Source organism: Thermobia domestica, chromosome 2, assembly GCF_964235325.1.
Source record: "Thermobia domestica chromosome 2, izTheDome1.hap1.1, whole genome shotgun sequence".
Lineage (NCBI taxonomy): Eukaryota > Metazoa > Arthropoda > Insecta > Zygentoma > Lepismatidae > Thermobia > Thermobia domestica.
The window spans coordinates 358,282,105-358,302,463 of NC_137455.1; the positions used below are offsets into that span (position 1 = coordinate 358,282,105).

Genomic DNA, 20,359 nt, shown 5'->3' on the forward strand with positions numbered 1-20,359 from the left:
ATGTAAAATAACTTAGATGCAACAAGAAAAAATAGATATAATACCAGAAATGAAGAACGATATACATGTATATTATTTAGTAAAAAAGTTGGAACAATCAAATTAAAGATTATAGATCCTTTTAGATTTATAGCATGTAGTTTCGATAAATTACCATCAAAGATAACAACAGAACAAACGGCTCATACCCAACACTTTTGTCTCGATCAAGAGGAACTTAAACTTGTAATAAGAAAAGGAATTTATCCACATGATCATGTTGATGACTGAAATAAGTTTGGAAGCAAAATTACGACCAAACCAAACATTTTTCATCAACCTTAATAATACGGATATTAGTGATAAAGACTATGAACATGCAAAGACGGTTTGAAATAAATTTAAGATCAACAATCTCGAACAATATAACGCATTTAGAAACGGATGTGGAGTTATTTAAAAAATGTGTTTACAAATTCCACAACCACATGTGTGAATGCCTCTAGACTTGATCCTGCTTCGCATATGACCGCTCCAAGTTTAGATTGGGATGCAATGTTAAAAATGACAAACATTGAATTAGAACTGCTAGACGATTGAAAAAAGTGTAAGAGATGGAATTATTCAATGCTCAAAAAGATATGTAAAAGCAAATTATAAATATATGGAAGATTATAACGAAAATCATTAGGATTATTATCTAATGTATTTAGACGCAATAATCTGTACGTATAAACGATGCAGACGTCCAGCATACAGCCTGGAGTTTCAAAGGCAGTCGGAAGTTAAGCACTACTGAATAGGATCGTATGAAAACACACTATGGAGGACACACACTTGAAAATGATTATTTTCTTTACGAATTCAAATTGGAGTATTGTGCACAGCAACTCGAAAAAGTATTAATAGAGCATTTCTGTAGATCAGGCATGGCGAACTAATGCACCATTCGTCGTGAGTTTGTCACATTTCGTTCCGAAATACCACATTGCAAAATGAAAACTGTAGGCCCGATCAATATAATATTTGGTTGAGCTTCTCAGGGACACCATGGTATCAGACTCACTGAAAAGTGTTTGTGCCATTTGCAAACAACTTAGGCATACACCATACCATTGTCACTCGATGGTTCCGTGCAATCTGTAAGGTGAAAACGTTATACTCATAGGTACGAAATAAGCAAACAGCGGACAACACGATCTCCGTCTGAATGTGCAGCTCTCTGAGTGTAGGGAACAATACAGAAATTTCCTGCATTAGTTTATCACTTCATATGCAAAATTAATTTGGTATGACAATCTTAAACAATCAGGACAATGGTTAAATCGTGATTGACGTTCAAAGCGGTTTCTAAACTACCTCTCTACCACAGAAGATATTGTTCGTATGGTAGTCTATGATGACAGTAATCCACCATATCTTTCTCAGGCGAGAAGAAACTATCAATACAGATCATTACAGTGCTGAACTCCATAAAACGTATCTCGCAAACTTTCCCGGAACCGTCTAACAATGATCAACGAACACATTATGTTCTTATGCTGAACAACACTGCTTGTTCACGTGTCGCACAAGGAATGGCGCAGGCTCTCCGTGAGTTGTAGTACGAAACCCTTTCTCAGCCATGGTTTCTCCCGATATCTCTCCCGCTGTTTGTATCACCTTTCTCGGTATCTCGATTACTTATTGGGGGACAAACATTCCTTGTTGATCGGGTGGTGCAATGTGTGATTGAGAAATTCTTCGCTCCACGTATTACATACTTCTTTCGCTACGAAACACAATCGTTGGCTAAACGTTGGTAAAAAAAAAATGTGTGATTGTAGACGTCGACTGTTTATTTAAGCAGGTAATGTAGTTTTATTTTTCCTTTGGAAATGACGCACATGGAGCATACATTTCATTCGAGCAAGCTTACTATTTTGTATTTTATTAATCACTAAATTTGAAATATGCTTTCCTTTATAAATTTTAACATTATTATATTACAGAAACCTCAGGTGACATCTATACACAATAAAAAAGTTAAATTTAATCTTTACATTCACTACCTTCAGAAATAAATGGAACTCTACAGTGTATATATGTGGACTTCGGTGCAACTAGCTATTCTTTGAAAGTGCATCTCGCTCCACATCTCAGATACTTGTCATATTGCAATAGAAGGGTACTTATGTTTGAAATTCTTGAAATGGCAAGAAGATGCTTGGTATATTATTGTACACGGATCATATTATCTATGTCATCATATCATGGGTATCACGTAGCAACAAATATATCATTGTACGTACACGGAAATAAATAAAATGACCTATATTGAACTTAATAAATAAAGTTGCAAGAATTTCGTACTTAGTTTTGAGTCAATTTTAAGATTATCTCCGATATTCTATTTTAGAGCGGACACAAATCAATTCAGGGCGTGCACTGCCTGTTCTAGCCACTCCTACGCTACAGGCTTGCAAAGATATAATTTAAACATAGAAACATTTGTTCTTCCGAATTTTACAATAGCGGAATACCACCCTATTGTTAGTAGAAGTTTGGAGAAACTTTTAGAGCAGCTCTCGCACATCCTTGGTGCCAAAGAGAAACTTAAATCTAAATTAGTAGATCGATCTAAGAATCACTTCTAATTCCAAATGCTTTCTAAAACACAGAAAAAATTAAGTTGAGATTAAAATAAAAGGGTTTCATGAAATGAATCATCATTAATCATAAAGTTCCGTAAATTGAAAAATGAATTTCTAATTGATGTAATACTTACGATAATGGCGCGCGTGTATTGACGAGGTGGTGGTCGAGATTGAGGTGGTATTTGTCGAGCATCCTGATAATATGGTTGTCGATAATACCGATTTCCACTTGGGTAATACGGATATTGAGTTGAATAATACTGGTCATAAGTTGGATCATATTGCTCCTGAGGATATGAATTAGCATAATACTGACTGCCAGGATCGCCACGATTTTGTGGATTAGAATACTTCATTTTGTCCTGAAACAAAACAAGAAAACATTATGGAACAAAAAGGCCCTGTTTGAGTGCTCTACCTGCAAAGAACTCTAAAAGTGCAGATTGTGAATAGGGTGGCCACTTGTACCCACTGGTTGATACTAGCTTATTTACATGTATTTATAGAGGTCCGGCCGAAAAAGAACCAACTATAGATTATGCCAAGCAGTTCAATTTTCAATTCTACTTCCGTACGTGGCATTCGTAAGTAAGATTAAGTTCCAAAGTTGGTCGTCCGTTTCTAGTTAAATTTTGCAAATTTACTAGGAAGAAATTGATAATTTGCTCGTGTGCGCTTGATAATACTTCAGAAGTACGGAAGTTGTGTTTATTTTTCTTTATAAGCGCTTATAAACATGGAACTATTTGACAAGCGGAGGGAAATACTCAGTGGTGCTATTCAGCCGGTTCACACCGGCTCGCTAAAACTGGTTGTTAAAATATTCCGAGTTGCAGAACCGTTTGTTATACCCATACAACAATAGCATTTACCCAGTTATACCCAGAAAGAGTAAAATTTAGTTTAGTCAGGTTTGTTTTTAGAAATTCTTACAGCTACAGGGCTAAACATAGCCTATGATCTTTCAGAACAAGGTATAAGCAATGTTTTTTCTCAGTCTCAAATGATCAAATATCAAACATGAGAATTGGGTTCACATGAGTGTAGTGATGAGGGTTATTTATCTTTGAAACGCATATATACCATTATCAACAATATTGTCGATCCATCTTTGTGTTTTCATTGGATTAAAATCTTTCTAATACTTTTAAACAACCATCTATTTTCGAAAACTCGTTTACAAGATATTTGCAGTGTTACCTAATTATGTCACACCACCTAGTATTAGGACTGTGTAGGCTCTACTTGTCACTTGTGGTATCCAGTAAAAAATTTGCTTTTGTCTACCTTGTATGGTTTGTTTCCTAAGAGAGTTATCTATCAATCTACTATCTCTCTCAGAGAGAGAGAGAGAGAGAACTGGTTATTAAAAAAAGTAGAATAACATCACTGGAACTACTTCGCGCAAGGTTACAGCATGATTGGATTGTGGGGATAATAACGATCATGTGTATTCTGAACATGGTTACAGGTGTACAGACACGCTCCAGTTGATATCCTTACGCAGATACTAGAAATTACAGTATTAATTTTAACAATATGGGTCCAAACTTCAGTAACCCAAAGTAACCCGACCCTCCTCTATCCTACTTTTTCCTACCTTACTCTACTCTACCCTACCCTACTCTTATACCCTTTTAAAGCGGTCCTAAAAATTGATAATTTTTAAATTTTCGTAGTTGTTATTACGTTTTTTTGTCGAAAACCATGCAGACGACAAACTTCGAAATAAATGCCCATAAGTAAATACCTACTTACTTATTTATTACATTTTTTGACGAAAACCAGGCAGACGACAAACTTCGGAATAAATTGCCCGTAAGTAAATTCCTAACTTACTTATCATACTTAATAAATACCTAACTTATCATTCAACTATTTTGATTAATCAACTTTGTGAATACTATATACGGAGGTGTACCCTAATTTAAAAAAAAGAACATACTTATTAACAAACTAACTACAATAGTAATCTCAATTCATTTGATATGTAAATATAACCTGCGATTGATTGCAGTAAATGAAGTGTATATACATATTCATGCATCATTCAACACTTTGGTAGTTACAAAATATTTAAAATAACACTCATATTAATACCAAGGCTAGATTAACCCATCTGGAGGTACGGGGCTAGAAAAAATATGTGGCCCCTGCTGACTTCACCTAATACATTTCTGTGAAAATGTAAGGGAGTATGTTTCATACATTTGGTCATATTTTATTTTATGACGATGATTGTATTTTCATGATTCTTTTTGGATGGCCAGTTGAGATTTTGATCAGAGTGGAGGCCCCCGTCTAGCTGGAGGCCCGGGGGTAATAGTTCCCCTAAGCCCTTCCCTTAAGAGCCGACTTACTAAAAATAATACAAAATTCACCATTTTTCTTTTGCTTGTTTATTCATAAGTGAAAGGAGATAATGAAGACATTATCTCCTTTCATTTATGAATAAACAAGCAAAAGAAAAATGCTGAATTTTGTATTATTTTTAGTAAGTCAGGCTTTTAATCCGGCCCTGATTAATACTATCGTGTTTTGCATCGCTACTATAATCTGTGTAGTGACTCTTCCTTCATAAATTTACTACATAAATAAACTATATGAAGTGCCAATAAAAATAATTACTCTTCAGTAAATGTTACATTCTTTCAAATATCTCTTAAGACTATTTCGACAGGACAAGCTCTTGAACGTGTGAAATTACTTTCTATAATAATAATTACGTGCTATTAGGAGGGGCTTTAGTCCCGAGCTCCCATTCGGTCAGATCTCTAGTAAGAATAAGATATGCCTTCGAAAAAATTATTGCGTAACTGATATTTCTTTTCAGATTTTTGTTGTCTTGAAAACACACACACACACACACACACACACACACACATGGAACAATATTTATAGTATTATATGAGACTGTAGGAAGAGAAAAGAATTTAGCTTAGCCGTGTGAAACGAAAACATGGGAACACTTCCCGATAGTCTAGTAGCTAGAGGTGTATGTTTGGTGCGTAGTCTCGGGTTTGATTCTCGGCGGGAGAGTACAAAAAATTAATTTCACAATCATATTCGCTTTCATTAGTCATCCGTATCCTTTAGTCCAAAAGGCGTTACGTAGGACTTTAAACTAAAAACAAATAATTTCGTTTCAAAAGTCTGGGTGAGTGAGTTAAACCTACAGCTTTTCCTGTTATGCAATACAACACCATGAAAGATATATGGTATGATTGTTACTATGTTTACCTTTGTTTCGTGTAGTCTTTGCAGAATTACACAGTAAGTGGCGTCTCCAGAGCCTTACAAGAGGAAAGTCATACCGTAACCAAGTCTCGAATTTGCAATAATAATAATAATAATAATATAAAGAAATATCAGAATTACAAAATCAATTACGTAAACAATACCTTCCAATTAAGAGAAAATGATTGCCACGAAGACGAGCCGTAACTTGTGGGGGCAGGGAGCACTGCCCCCCACCCCAAGGAAAGCTCCCCACCGTTCAAGAGGTTCCCATTTTAAGACAAAATTGTCTTACTCCATATACCATACGAAAATGAAATTATAAATGAAGCATCAAACAGGTTCACTACATTACATCGACAGTACAGCACACTAAAGGTAAATAAAAAAAATAATGAGTCGTGGGCCCATTTTAGTAAAAAAAATGTCTACTATTAGGGGCACTAGAAATAATATATATTCGTATATTATTGTCAGATTTGTCAATATGGTCCCCTTAATTAATTTGTCGTGTATGGAACGGGCCCAGAGGCGTAACTAACGACCCCGCAAACCTTGGTGTGCGGGAGATTCCAAGAATTTCAGATATCCTCTGATCTTATTGGCCGATACCGATAGGGCATCAAGAGTCATGACCTACATATAGTTAAAATTAAGCCAGACTGGTGTCGGACCTCGTGGCCGAGTGCTCTAGGACAACGCCCAAGTAATGAAAATACTTTTTGGCTTGAGTTGAAACCTTGCCCAAGAATTTTTTAAATTTTCATAACACTTTTTCATTAAAATAAGCCTGCAGTTTTACTATACGGATCCATAGTAAATTTAATAATAATAATAATAATAAGAAGAAGAAGAAGAAGAAGAAGAAGTAGAAGTAGTAGTGGTAGTAGTCGTAACATCATTGATAATAATTATATTGTTTATGTAGGATACTTGAAGAAAGTACTTGAAACTGCACACATCATTTGGCTCGATTTTCTTCGTTTTGACTCGACTCGAATCGAAACTCGAGTCAAATTCGAGTCACGGAGGAAATTTTTCGAGTTGAGTTCTCGAGTCGAGCTCAAAGATGTCTTTTTTGAGTCGAGTCGAGTTTGAGTGAAAACTCACTCGAACTCGCTCGTGCCCATCCCTACAATTCTTCTTTACCTTGTAGTTTCCAAAGAAGAAAAAACGATAGAAATTATTTTCACACTCTTTAAATTATATCAACACGTTTAGAAATAGTGTCTGCTATGATTATCTGACATAAGTACTAGTTCATTTTCTTGCCTTTGTCTGAAGAATTCATGGCAAAGTGTGAGAGCAGAGAACTGCCATTACAGTCTCCCGGGTTCAATTCTCGGTATGGCATTTATTATTTCTTCTTGATTGGAACGTATTGTTTACGTAATTGATATTGTAATTCTGTTATTCCTTTATTATTATTATTATTATTATTATTATTATTATTATTATTATTATTATTATTATTATTGCAAAGTCGAGACTTGGCTACGTATTTTATATTTTATGAATTTTCTGATTGGATTTCACGTCTTTTTGTTGAATAAACAACACACTCCATTGAAGTGAACTTGGCGGAGGGAAATATTATTCTGTTGCTTTTTATTTGTTTACTTGGATGCTACACAAAGCCTGGATACTACATATCACCTTTCTATATCTACGGGAAGTACCCTAAAGGTTTTGACGATCATAAGAGAGTAAGTGAATAAGTGATGAGATCAATGAACTTCGCGTATTAACAACATTTAAAGTATCAGGTTGTCAGAAAAGTCATGACGTATTTCGGTAAAATATGACAAATTATGATTTCTGGATATACTGGAGTTATTCGGATCATGCAAACAGTTATGTCATGATGTTTAGCGTTTTGTGTAGTAGTATTGCTCTTTGTTTAGTTTGGTTTTACAGATTTGACAACACATAGAAGATGGAAGACCAAAAATTGCATATTCTCCATATTTTATTGTTTTACTTCAGACAAGGGATGAACGCGCGAATAGTGGTGGTGATTTTTACTCTCCTCCATGTTTCTGTGTTTGTGTCCCTCTTCTTAAAGAGTTAGTGGAAAAATTGTAAAAGTGAGTAAACGCGTAAAAATAGGAAACAAGGTACACAGGAAGGTTCGTTAAATTAATTAACTTAAAAAAATAATCCAGTGCCCTGAAACACCAGATTCCAATCAATATAAGTATCTGTCCAATGCCGTGCCGTGCGAAATCAGGGCCCGAGGCGACAGCATATGGCAGCGCCTCCGCACATATGTGTTGTCAATTTAAAGTTGACTTCTCTGGACTATTATTTCTGCATAATACTTTACTATTTTATCATGACTGAAATCAGAAAGTTTCAGCATTATTACGCTGGAATCGTAACAGTGTGTAATTACTGAATTCACTGCAGCTCCATTTTCCGCCTCCTAGAACAGTGATATGTTAGAGTAGTGGCTTAAGCGTTAGTTTCGTAATGTTGGGGACGCGAGTCGGATTCTGGGTGTGGCAATTCAGTAAATTTTTACAATCTACAAAACTGATACTTCTTATGTATACTAACATAAAAAATATTCAATTTCTCTGGGTCTAAGAGTTGAGACGAACTCCTTCACAGGTGAAATGACAACAACACAAAATTACATCATCCGTAACAACTTCATTCGTAACCGTCTGGCAAGTAATGTGTTTGGACAAGAATTGATGAATACATAAGGGCTAAACACGTGCTTACTGCTGTAGTATGGGACAAAAATGAGTTCCAAGGAATTGTTCGTAGCTGTGCACAAATTGCAAATTGTGATCCAACTTACAACGCTAGCCACGGGAATGATCCTATTTAAGATGTCACATCACCTTTTTACTTAAAAGAAAAGCGAAACAAAATGCATTAGTGCTATCAGCTAACGAATCTTTATATTCCATTTCTTGTCATAAAATGATAATTCTATCTGTAAATTCGTAAACGTAATAATATTATTGCGTTCATGTGTAAACCTAAGAAACATCTGACATGCTCTATATTTTTTCTGTTCCTATGAATACCTTCGACTATGTTACTTTTTCTTTCCATTGTGGTAATAATAATAATAATAATAATAATAATAATAATAATAATAATAATAATAATAATAATAATAATAATAATAATAATAATAATAATAATCGAGGAATGACATAATTACAACACCAATTACATAACCATTATCTTTCCATTCACAAAAATTAATAATTGCTATGACGGGATTTGAAACCAGGTAGCTGCAATGGGAGTTTCCTGCTTTCAAAATTTCTTTTAAACAAATCGCCCCAACCGATGTATTGTTTGCCACTTGCACTTCATATCCTTTCTACGTATCCCAAACACTACAGGAACACGAACACAGAAATACTGAGGACACTTAAAATTCCGACCTTGCTCTTCAGATTAATTCGAACCCCTAGTGGATTGTGCCTCATGATCATGTGGCCTCAATTTGCCGCAAACTCCTCATATGAACATAAGAAAATAAACTAGTAGTTATGAAACATAAACATAGAACTGTCTATTTCTACACGTGTTGATGCAATTTTAAGAATGTGAAAATAATTTCTGTCGTATTTTCTTCTTTGGAAATTAGAAGTTTCGTAAAAGACGAAATGTAATGTAAATTGGGACAATTCTTATAACCGATGACCAGCGCCGTAACTTAGATTTTTTCTGAGGGGCGCAAGCATTAATAAGCTTATTTGGGCCCCTAGAAAAATATATTCTTCTGATCCTTGGGTCTCCTTTTTCCAACTTTCTCTTAATCTTTATGGGCCTCCTGGAGCCTGTGTGCCCTCCCGCACGGCAAGGTCTGAAGTTCCGCTAGTTACTCCCTGGGCCCATTCCATACATGACAAAATTATTAAGGGCACAATATTGATAAATCTGAAAGCCATGCGAATAAATATTATTTCTAGAGCCCCTAAAAGTAGACATTTTTTACTGCAATGGTTAAAAGACTCATTTTTGTTCTATTTACCGTTTGTGTGCTGTTTTGTTTATGTAATGTAGTGACCCTATTTGATGCTTCATTTCTAATTTCCTGTTCCTATCGTTTATGGAGTAAGAATATTTTGTCTCAAAATGGGCCCCCTCGAACGGCGGGGAGCTTCTCTGGAGGGGCAAGTTGCCCACCCCACAAGTTTACGCTCTGCCAATGGCGTAGCCTCAACTTGAAGAACATTTCGTGATATTTTCCTCATTGGGAAACGTCTATATAACTTGCTTTTGAGTTCAACAAGGAAAACTCGATTAAGTCATTAAGACACCCACACAAGTTGCTTATATTTTCTTATTTATATTTTTATTTACATATTGTTATATTTGTCTGTTTTTGTTATATTTGAGTATCTTGTTTATATTTTCCCATAAAACGATTTTAACTAGGTATTAGTTTGGCTGCCAGTTTAAATGGCGTGGTGGGTGAGTGGTTAGCGCATTGAACTTCTATTTGGTGGAACCGGGTTCGAGTCGCGGCCGAGGTGAAACTTTTTCAAGTTTTCTGGTTTCAATTTCAATTTCAATGCATACTCAGTGTCATAAGCAAGATCTTCTCTCCTCCAGAAAGAAGATGTTGGTATGAGGAGAATTGGAGAAGGTCTCTCAATGGAGGCAATCATTTACAAAGTTATTTCCAGTAGTTGGTCTAGATTTGATATTTTCAGTTACTTTCAAGCATTTTCTGATTCATATGTGATCAGTGTTTCTATTTCTTTGAATATACAGTATGTAATGAAAAAATACATTACATACACAGCAATATTGAGATTAACATATGATGTTCATTGGACAACACGCTCTGAACCAGAGAGATTGATCTCAGAATGGAGAAATGTTTCGTGCGTCATCTACTCACAATTTTACTTGCATACAGACTTGACTCAGTGCTACCAACTTCTGTCAGTGCCGAGAAAAGTTACGTGTAAGTTGGGTTGTATCTGTCTAGGCGTTCTCACAACCGCAAATGACCTGAACCCCAAGTAATGGAATTAGAGCGCTTAGGGGGAAATTACTTTTGTGTCTGGCTATACATCCGAGGTCTACTGGTAACTTGCAGGTTTTGACTTCATTCTCTGTTGTGTAACCACAGTATAACCATCAATACCATATTTTATGGGGACAATTCTAGCAGTGGGGTTTAGAATGTTACAACTTAGAGAAAGCATGAAACTTCAGAAAATAGCAAAATGACACTAAAGTATGTCAAAAATGGCTAGAAATGGCTGAAAGTGAAAAGCATATGGTTAGGAAAGCCACTAGTGGCTTTTTGGAAACTTTGTAGTCAGTCCGGTTCTCAACGTAGTAAGATCTAATCACAGAGTGACTGAATTGGCAACCCTACTGAAGAGTACTCTAACCCCTGCACGCTTGCCAACCATACGATAATTTATCGTGATATACGATAATTTAAGCCTTATTACTATATACGATAACGCCCTTCCGATAATAGGTGAATATACGATAACTTTTAGAAAGCACGTTTTTTTCTCTTTTTGAATACGCAAATAAATTGCAGAGGTACATTAAATAATTGTAAAACACACACATTGAGTTTCTAACAGTCAATCCTGCTAAAATAAATCAATAGCTCTTCAGAACCCTGGCAATCCTGCATCCGTTCTTTAAAATTCAATTAAGTTTACAAGAGAGTAGAAATATTGTGGTTGTTCGAAGTAGTGTTAGTAAGGATTAAAAAAAAAGATGAGGGCAGTGATGCCAATTTGGAGTTCTAAACTAGAGATTACTAGGTAAGTTTATTATATATTATTGCTATTATTAGTAATATTATACTTGTTTCTACGATTACCGTGTATATAACAAATATAGGATAGCTTTTTATATACGATAATTTTAAAGGCGAAAATCGATAACTTTGTTCTCTGAGGTTGGGAACTCTGAACCCATGAAACAGTATGAGTTAAAGCCTTGACAAACATCCTGGCATTTCAATTAAACGAATAAAACACAAGCTCTGACGCGATGTTGCCGAATGCTAAAGGGTGTGGCTATGGCTAAGCGGACGAACTACAGCACGATCAGGTGGCAAAGGATAGACGTGAATGTGTACAAAATAAACGTGGCAATACCGCTGGCCTCTCATTTAAAGGGAACTTGGAGCGCCGCCTCCAAATGCCAAGATGTTTGTCACGCCGTTTAGTCTTTAGACGCGACAAGTAGGTCCTTTCTGCCGCTTTCATCGTGTGGATGGAGAAAACTTGGTTGGGAAGCTTTAATGCATCTGTCATATAGGCTAAATCTCGCATCGTCAGACTACCATTTCTTTCTATCTCTGTAGAATTCCCTATGAATGGTGGGTGTTAAGCAAGGATAAAAATGGATCTTGAAAGGTAGGGGGACGCATGATGTCACACCGTTTCCCGTGCCTATCTTTGCCCATTGTATTTTTCTTTAGAAAGTGGGGGGATGCCATGGATAGTTTCTGGAAGCGGAGGGACAGCGTCCAGACCACAAACCAGAGAAATTCAATAGTGACGGGATTATGGTGTTGCAGAAAAATGTGAGGTCATCGAATAGTGCATGTGTGGCTTCGTATTGTTAGCTTCAAATCTCAATAAATCTATTGTCACTTTTGACCTTCAAAAGCTCAATATTTTTCAGACAACCTGATATGATTCCCACTTTAATTAATAGTTTCAGCTCCTCAATCTTATAATGCGAGGGAGGATAAGAAACTTAGGTTACGAGGCCGATATTTGTGGAGTTTCGTCTGCTATAGAGGAATGAGGAGTGCGCGGTAATTGTAATACATAGAGTTGGCAACTGTGCAGAGTTTTAGCCACCCGTCACCTACAGCGCTAGTTGTAGATAGTTGTAGGTAAGCACAAATGGCGGCTCGTTTTAAAAACTTAACTCGCGATTAAGTCCACTCAGTTATTCGATTTCTGTGGAGAAAACGTGTAACCGCGCTGAAATTCACCGCCAGCTAGTAGAGGCTTACAAAGGGATTGTAATGTCTCGTCAGCATTTCGCAGAATGGTGTCGAAAGTTTGCAGCTCGTAGAGAAAACGCCACCGACGAGGAGCACAGTGGCCGATCCAGCACAACATCAACAAATTTGAACACAGCTTGCGTGGAGCTGATACAGGACAACGGGAGGATCACGTTAAGGTACTTGATGACAGAATTCGGAATGTCGTTCGGAAATATCTAAGAGGCCGTCGCTTCACTTCAGACGAGGAGGTGAAACACTTCGTGACAACATAGCTTAACACGCAAGGACAGGATTTTTACCAGGAGGGAATCTTCAAGCTCATCCTACGATGCGACAACCGATATGGAGACTATGTTGAAAAATAACCTAATGTGTGCACTATCAGTTGACTGTATTGGTTGAATGAAATAATATATACGCGTTTCACTGCAGGCATTGTAACCTTACTTTTTGATCACTCCTCGCAATCCCAGTCTTAGTGGCTTATGGAAAGGGGAAATTACAAGGTTTTAACCCCTTGAACAAGATAATATGACAAAGTATGTTCCGTATTAAGATACGTATACAAAAATTCTGAAACGATATGAACCCAGAAGCTTAACTCCTCTTGCTGAAGTTTTGTGTAGTGTACTGCTTAAGCTAATTTCTCTGTCGAAATATTCACTACGGAGATTCAGCTATATCCTAAACTGTCGACATATTAATTATACAAAGTATGTCATGAAATGTCTGTGAATTTATTGTGAAGCGACTGTACGTCGGAGCGCGGTCTAACCGTAGGGTTGCCATAATTTTTTGGTCCAAAGTACGGACAAGCCTTAAAATGCGGTGCCCAAACTCAGAACAAATATTTTGAAACTTCTTACCTAAAAATCACCTTAAAAAACTATCCTAATACTTAAAAAAATATTGGAAACTAACATGTTTTATAATTTTTTCATTAACACAAATATAATAAATCATGACATTAAATTACAGAAATTAAATCTAATCAAAAGAATCCTGGAATGGAAAAATGACACTTTTTTTTTTTTTTAGAAACGTAAGTTGTTTTGTTAATGGTAACTAAAACGTAAGTTATATGGTGAAAACACAATTCTTTTCACCCGAGATTTTAGCGATTCCAGACTCAGAAATTTTCGGGCAGCTCCAAAAGCTGTCAAATACGGACATTTTCCTCTTTCATGCTTTGTACGATACAGACACGGATACGGATTCAAAAATACAAACAATCCGTACAAAATACGGATATATGGCAACCCTATCTAACCGGTTGAAACTGGTAGTGGGGGAACCTAGCTAAGAAGCGCTACGTCGCTCAGTGTGCTCCGAGCATCTGACGACTGAGGACGGGCCTGTCCGTCAGGGGTTTTTTGATCTAGTCTCAGTGAAAATGTAGCTTTCGTTAGAACGAAGATTTAGATGAAGTTTTGTGTTAAATGTGGCAAGACCGCTGAGCATTTTTGGAACTATTTTTGCGCACACCTTCCGCACGACAGCATGGTTTGTAACAATTTCATGAACTTGAATTTTCGGAATGTTTAATATGTCGACCATTGAACGAACACTTAATCGTTGGTCCTCGTCATCGACCTCTTCCCGGCCTTCCAAAAAGGCCTTGGTCCACCAAAACACTTGCCGATCTCACAGGGCATGTTCTTTGAAAACAGTCTTGATCATAGAAATAGTTTCCGTAGCGGTCCTGCCAAGTTTCACGCAAAACTTAATCGCAAATCTTCGTTATGAGTGCATTTTCACTTGCACAAGATCAGAAAACAGCCCTCACGAACAAACACGTCCTCACTCGTCGGATGCTCGGACCACATCGAGAGACGAAGCGCTGCTTAGCTGGGTTCTCCACTACCAGTTTCAACTGATTAGACCGCGCTCTGGCGTACAGTCGCGTCACAATATATTCACTGGCATTTACTTTCAGTACAGACCTTGTATATATGCAATATGTTATACATATTCCATCCATAAGTAGGTACACTGAAAACTACTATTGATAAAATCAGATTTTAATATAGTATAAGTGGTCCTTATTATAGGCAACATTTGAATTCGAGCATACTCCCCTTAAATTTCGTTAAAGTGTCACCAAACTTGAATAAGCAGTTACGTTTAATTTAACGTCCTATGAATATGCCCCGCGGTTAAGAGAGACGGCAATAATGATGTGATAATGAAGGAAATGATGAAATAAAGAAAGTGGAAGCAAACAAAAGAATCCCAAGGAAACCCATGCATATACTGTAAATCCTTCACCAAGCCCATTTGGTGGGAGCCATTCACAATTCTAGTTCGGTAAACCGACAATAAGTGGCTCTAATATCAGTCCCATCTAAGTTCCTGGCGTTGATTTCTTTCGAACAATAGCAAACATTTTTTTTAATAGTAAGTCGTAACTTGTTACAACTTGTAAAACTGAAATAGGACTTGAACAGAATTACCATCTAAAAGTAACTGTGAAATGAATAAATTCAACCATGTTTGCCATAAATTAGAATAGAGTCCAAAGAAGTATCGTAAACTTGATATTAGGGAATATAGAGTAGTTGAAAACTAACATGTTAAAAAATAAACACACAACGTCACACAAATTTACGTGCATATAATACATGAAAAGTGTGCATTATACACAACTTTATCATATAATAATAGAGTTGTACAAAGCGGAAAATGAAGAAAAAGAGTATTTCTGTCTATAAGAGTGCAACGTCACAGAATGGCAATACAAAAATCATCATTTTCATAGTGTAATACGTCGTAATTGAAATTATTAAAGGAAACCAAACTATAGACTTCCAGTAATTATACAGCAAACTACCATAACTTGATACTACCTTAATATTGATACAATGTTGTGAATATCCAAAAATGCTGTTTCATTAGTTGTGACCAAAACTGAAACTGCTACATATTTCATGAGCAAATAAATATGTTTAATCTACTGATGAAAAACTGGACTTCTCTGGGTAGTTTATTTCCGAAGAAAAGAAAAAACAAATCGACGATTTCTAGGTAATTTAATGTGAGGAATCTTATGGCGCAGGTCTCGACTTCAGGGGAGAGGACATCAATGTCAAATAGTTAAAAATCTCTCAATTAAAATTTCGAAGTTTCACATAGACTCTCCGCCAATCCTCCGCTCTCTATACTTGTTTTAAGCAACGATTCCGCGACGAGGTGCGGAAGTCAACACACATAACAATTAGCTTAGTTAATCCTGAGTTGGTTAACATCCAAAAAATAAGCTATAACAGAACATCCCACTGAGAGACAGACACGCTCAACTAAGACGATTGAAACCAAAGTGGTTTAAGTCAGTTTTCAATAAGGTTTAGTTACACCCAGAGAATTGATTCTACGTAACAAAATTCATAACCTGAATATGAGGCACGTCGTATTTCACTTGTCGATGTACCCATGAGTTCAATACAAAGTGCTTCACGTGCGAGTAGATGAATCATCAAACCTAAGAGCCGCCAGTAAAACTTCTCACGTTTCGAGAGACATGGTTGCACGAAAAGCATGAAGTCCAGTGCAGTCAGTTGATAAAAGTGACACCAAGCTCTCACGCCCCGACTTGAAAATGGAACACAAATCGTCAAACTAATAAGCGCTTCAATTTCAGTTTTATCAGTATTCTTATAACTTGAGGAGGAGTTACGTAACTTCATTCTCATCACTTCCGTTTTACACTAATGCTGTTCACTGTTTCATTCAAAATGTCATCAGTAAAGAATAAATGCTAGATGTCCTCTGGATTTGGAAAATTCCGTAACTGATTCGCGGTTCCTTTAATTTTTATCACATTTTTCTTCTAAGTTGTTTCAATACCCAAATTTGGCTTCTTGCAACTCCATCTGATACTTTTTTTTTTTTTTTTTTTGGCAATAAGCACTATCAGTGTCCGTTGTACTTTCGTATTATTCTGATCATTGCTGTATCTTCATCAAATATGTTATTGGCATCATTAAAATATACACCCTCCATTCCAAAAGAAACCGAACGTTTTTAAAAAACAAAAAAGCAATGTACATTTTGGAACAAATCATTTTTATTAATCAATGTATTCCCCTTCTGCATCGATACACATATTTGCACGCTCCAACAAGTTGTCAAATGACTTCTCCATGTCCTTTATTGGAATGGTCTTTAGGACGGCGTTCGTCGCCTTCTCAATGGCATCAATCGATGCGTGCCACTTTCCTTTCATCGCCAAATGCAGTTTCGGGAACAGATAGAAATCGCACGGACCGAGATCTGGTGAATAGGGCGGATGACGCAACCGAATAATGTGATTTTTGACCAAAAATTCAGTTACAAGTCGCGAACTATGTGATGGTGCATTATCGTCCAAAAGAGTCCAACTGCCGATTTCGCGATATTCGGGCCGAATACGACGAATTCTTGCCAGCAAACGCTTCATGACGCCCAAGTAAAACTCTCCATTGACTGTCTGGCCGGCCTGAACAAATTCTTTATGGATAATTCCTTTTGAATCGTAAAAACAAATCAGCATCACCTTAACTTTTGACTTCACCAAGCGACTTTTTTTTGGGTGTTCCTTCATCCGGCGCTCTCCATTCAGCACTTTGCCGCTTTGTTTCGGGCTCATATTCAAAACACCACGTCTCGTCACCAGTTACAATCGATTTCAAGAAGTTTCGATCCTGCCGTGCACTTTTAACGATGTCTTTGCAATGCGCAATTCGATCAACTTTTTGGTCTTCGGTGAGTTTGTGTGGTACAAACCGCGAATTAACCTTCTTAAGGCCCAAAACTTCGGTCAAAATGCGGTATGCGGTTGTTTGAGGAATGCCTAATTCCATTTCAATAACTTTCACCGACGATTTTTTGTTATGTTTGATGAATTCACGCACTTTTTCGATGTTTTCTTCCGATAATCCGGTTCTGGGACGGCCTGATCTTTCGTCTTCATCCAGCGTCTCTCTACCCGATTTGAATCGCCTGAACCACTCGTAAACTTGCGTACGGGATAGACACTCATCACCATATGCATTTTGTAGTATTTGGTGCGTTTCACTAAAAGTTTTACCCAGTTTAACACAAAACTCAATTGCAGCTCGTTGTTTGAAACTCATTTTCCGACCGATGTACACAACACACTGACAGTTGAAACGCAATAACTTTGTTGCCGTGCATCCAAATGTCATGACATTTATACCAGTTGTCAATGAGGGACTACGCCATCTACCGGTAAAATATTACAACAGATGGCACTAGTGGTACTATTTGTTTTCAAAAGTTCGGTTTCTTTTGGAATGGAGGGTGTATTTTTGGCCTATTTTGGATAAATGATCTTGTTTAGGAACATACGAATCATCGGATCCGTAATCATAATCAGTTTCTTATCTACAGCCATCTCTAACTGTTCTATAGCCATTTTTAGTATAGCCCTACTCCTTTGTGGTATATCTTTGCTACTTGACATCTTAAAATATTTAGATTTTCGAAAGGAAAGAAATACCCAAATATTAATAGTTGTCAGTATAAAGTAATATCCATCCCTTGGACGGACAAAATATACAGTATTTCCTTTCCAGTAATATCCGGTTGTGAGACGGGGTAGAACAACTTTATACACTTCGAAGTTTGCAACAATGAGCTAGACACGCGACAACCTGCACAAACAGCATAGTCAACTCACAACTGAAGCCTAGGTGAAATATCAGATCATACCGCGAATATGCGTACCAACTGTGAAGAAAAAAATTCATACATCCGCCTGGGAGAGGGATATTACCGACTAAGGGCTAAGTAAGAAGCGAGTTGGTTTATTTTGAGTAAGATTAGAAAATAATGTATAAATAGCAAACTTTATAGCGAAGAGACATAGAGAGAGAGAGAGAGACAGAGAATTAACGGCTTTAATTTACAAAGACCGTTCCAGTTCATATCATTACGCAGATAATGAAAGTGGCTCCACTTTTAAGCATGAGATCAAACAGTCCTATTAAGAGATGTTGAAATAAAGTATTATTATTATTATTATTATTAAATTTATGCACATACTCACCTTCACCAACGCGCCTTCTCCCTATGCACGCATCTCCGCGCAGACATAACAGCTTCACTCTTCTCTGAAGCGAATTATGCGCAATAGTGGCATGTAGTGACTACGTAATCCATGTTGGTGAATGTTCTTCGCAATACCCCTAGAACAGTCCTACCTTTTGTATCTGCAAAGTAGGAGCAAACGAAAGAACTCGGTAAAAAAAAAAAAAAACGTTTTTGTCTACCATGAAGTTCACATGGCGAAATCTGGGATTGAACCTGCGGTCCCATGCACCACAGGTGAGCACTCTAACACTGAGTGCCAGAGGAAATTCAGGATACAAAAGAAATTATCCAAATCAAATTTTGAGATTTATTTCGAGCTCATCGCTGCTCAAACTCCACTGTGAAAAATGCGCACACAATAGTCTACCGAAGCGTAATGTTATGGTAGGGCTTTCTGATCTTTAATCTTAGAAAATATCTTGGTGCGTTCACCTCCAGAATTCGGGACCTTTGCCAATCGATTCCTCACATCAAATTTACATAAGAATCTTTAATTTCTTTCACATAAAAATATACCAAGTAACTGCCGCTTAACTCCTACTGACATAGTGAACTAATTAACCATCAGTATTAGAAGAAAACAAAGGCGTTTGGCCTACTGACATTAAATTTGATCCAGTATTTCTTCCAGTCATACGTCCACGGGGTTTTGCTCCTCAGAGTTAGTAACTGCAAGAGTTAATATAATGTAAAATGGGATTACAAGTAACTCTTTTGCATGGCACATCCTTTAACAAATGGTAGGTAATAGTATACATGAGAACCCCCTGTCTTCCGTGCGCGAGGATACTTCATATTATATATTTATATGTTACCAAATTAAATCACTGCGCTGTCTTCATTATATGTGCTTAACATTCTATTTTTACTTTCTAGAATAAATTTTGTTGATTTCGATTCGAAAAATGTTAAATATTTTTAAATTTATATCGTGATGCAGACCAAAATCCTTGTTGCATATAATGTAATTGCGCTATAGCATATAAAGTACAAGGGCAAATAGGTACGTTCTTTTTTATTTTCGTATCAGTGGATAGGTAAATGAAAGTGGGTTTGTTACCACCTTTCTAAGTTCGTAGATACTCAATGAATAATCCCTAAAAGTATGAGCGTCCAGCTTCTTATGGAACTCAGACGGTCTTACGTATACTATATCCAAATGGTATTCTAATGTCCTTAAATTTTGATTTTATCCCCCAGACGAAATTTTCTGCAAGAAAAACTGATTTTCACTGAAGTAGAGAAACCTATATAGTATTTCACTTTAATATAGCACTAAAATAAGATTGTATATCTAGTTTTTACCTTGAAAAAGAAAATAAATTCTAAGAAAAAATATTCAAAAATAACCAATAACCATTTTGAACGTCAACAAATCTTGGATTTAATTACACTGATTATCCTAATAATATTTTACAAGCCACGGAAATATACTTTCTTA

The 20,359-nt window shown here is 36.6% G+C and overlaps 1 protein-coding gene across 6 annotated transcripts in view; it reads right to left on the reverse strand.

Annotated features, from left to right (window-relative positions):
• The window catches only part of LOC145679884 (protein lifeguard 1-like), a 73,139-nt gene extending 52,780 nt beyond the window's left edge, over positions 1–20,359 (reverse strand). For 3 of the 6 annotated variants that reach the window (XR_014130599.1, XM_081750396.1, XM_081750400.1), the window contains exons 1-2: positions 20,276–20,357; positions 2,747–2,977 (exon numbers count right to left, since the gene is read on the reverse strand). Coding sequence is in view for 5 of the 6 variants with exons in the window: in XM_081750396.1 (XP_081606522.1) it covers positions 2,747–2,977; positions 20,276–20,278 (234 nt within the window). In the remaining variant the exon portion in view is untranslated. Of the gene's footprint in view, positions 1–2,746; positions 2,978–18,874; positions 19,038–20,223 lie in introns of all 6 variants that reach the window. The other 3 variants (XM_081750399.1, XM_081750398.1, XM_081750397.1) reach the window with 3 other exon arrangements.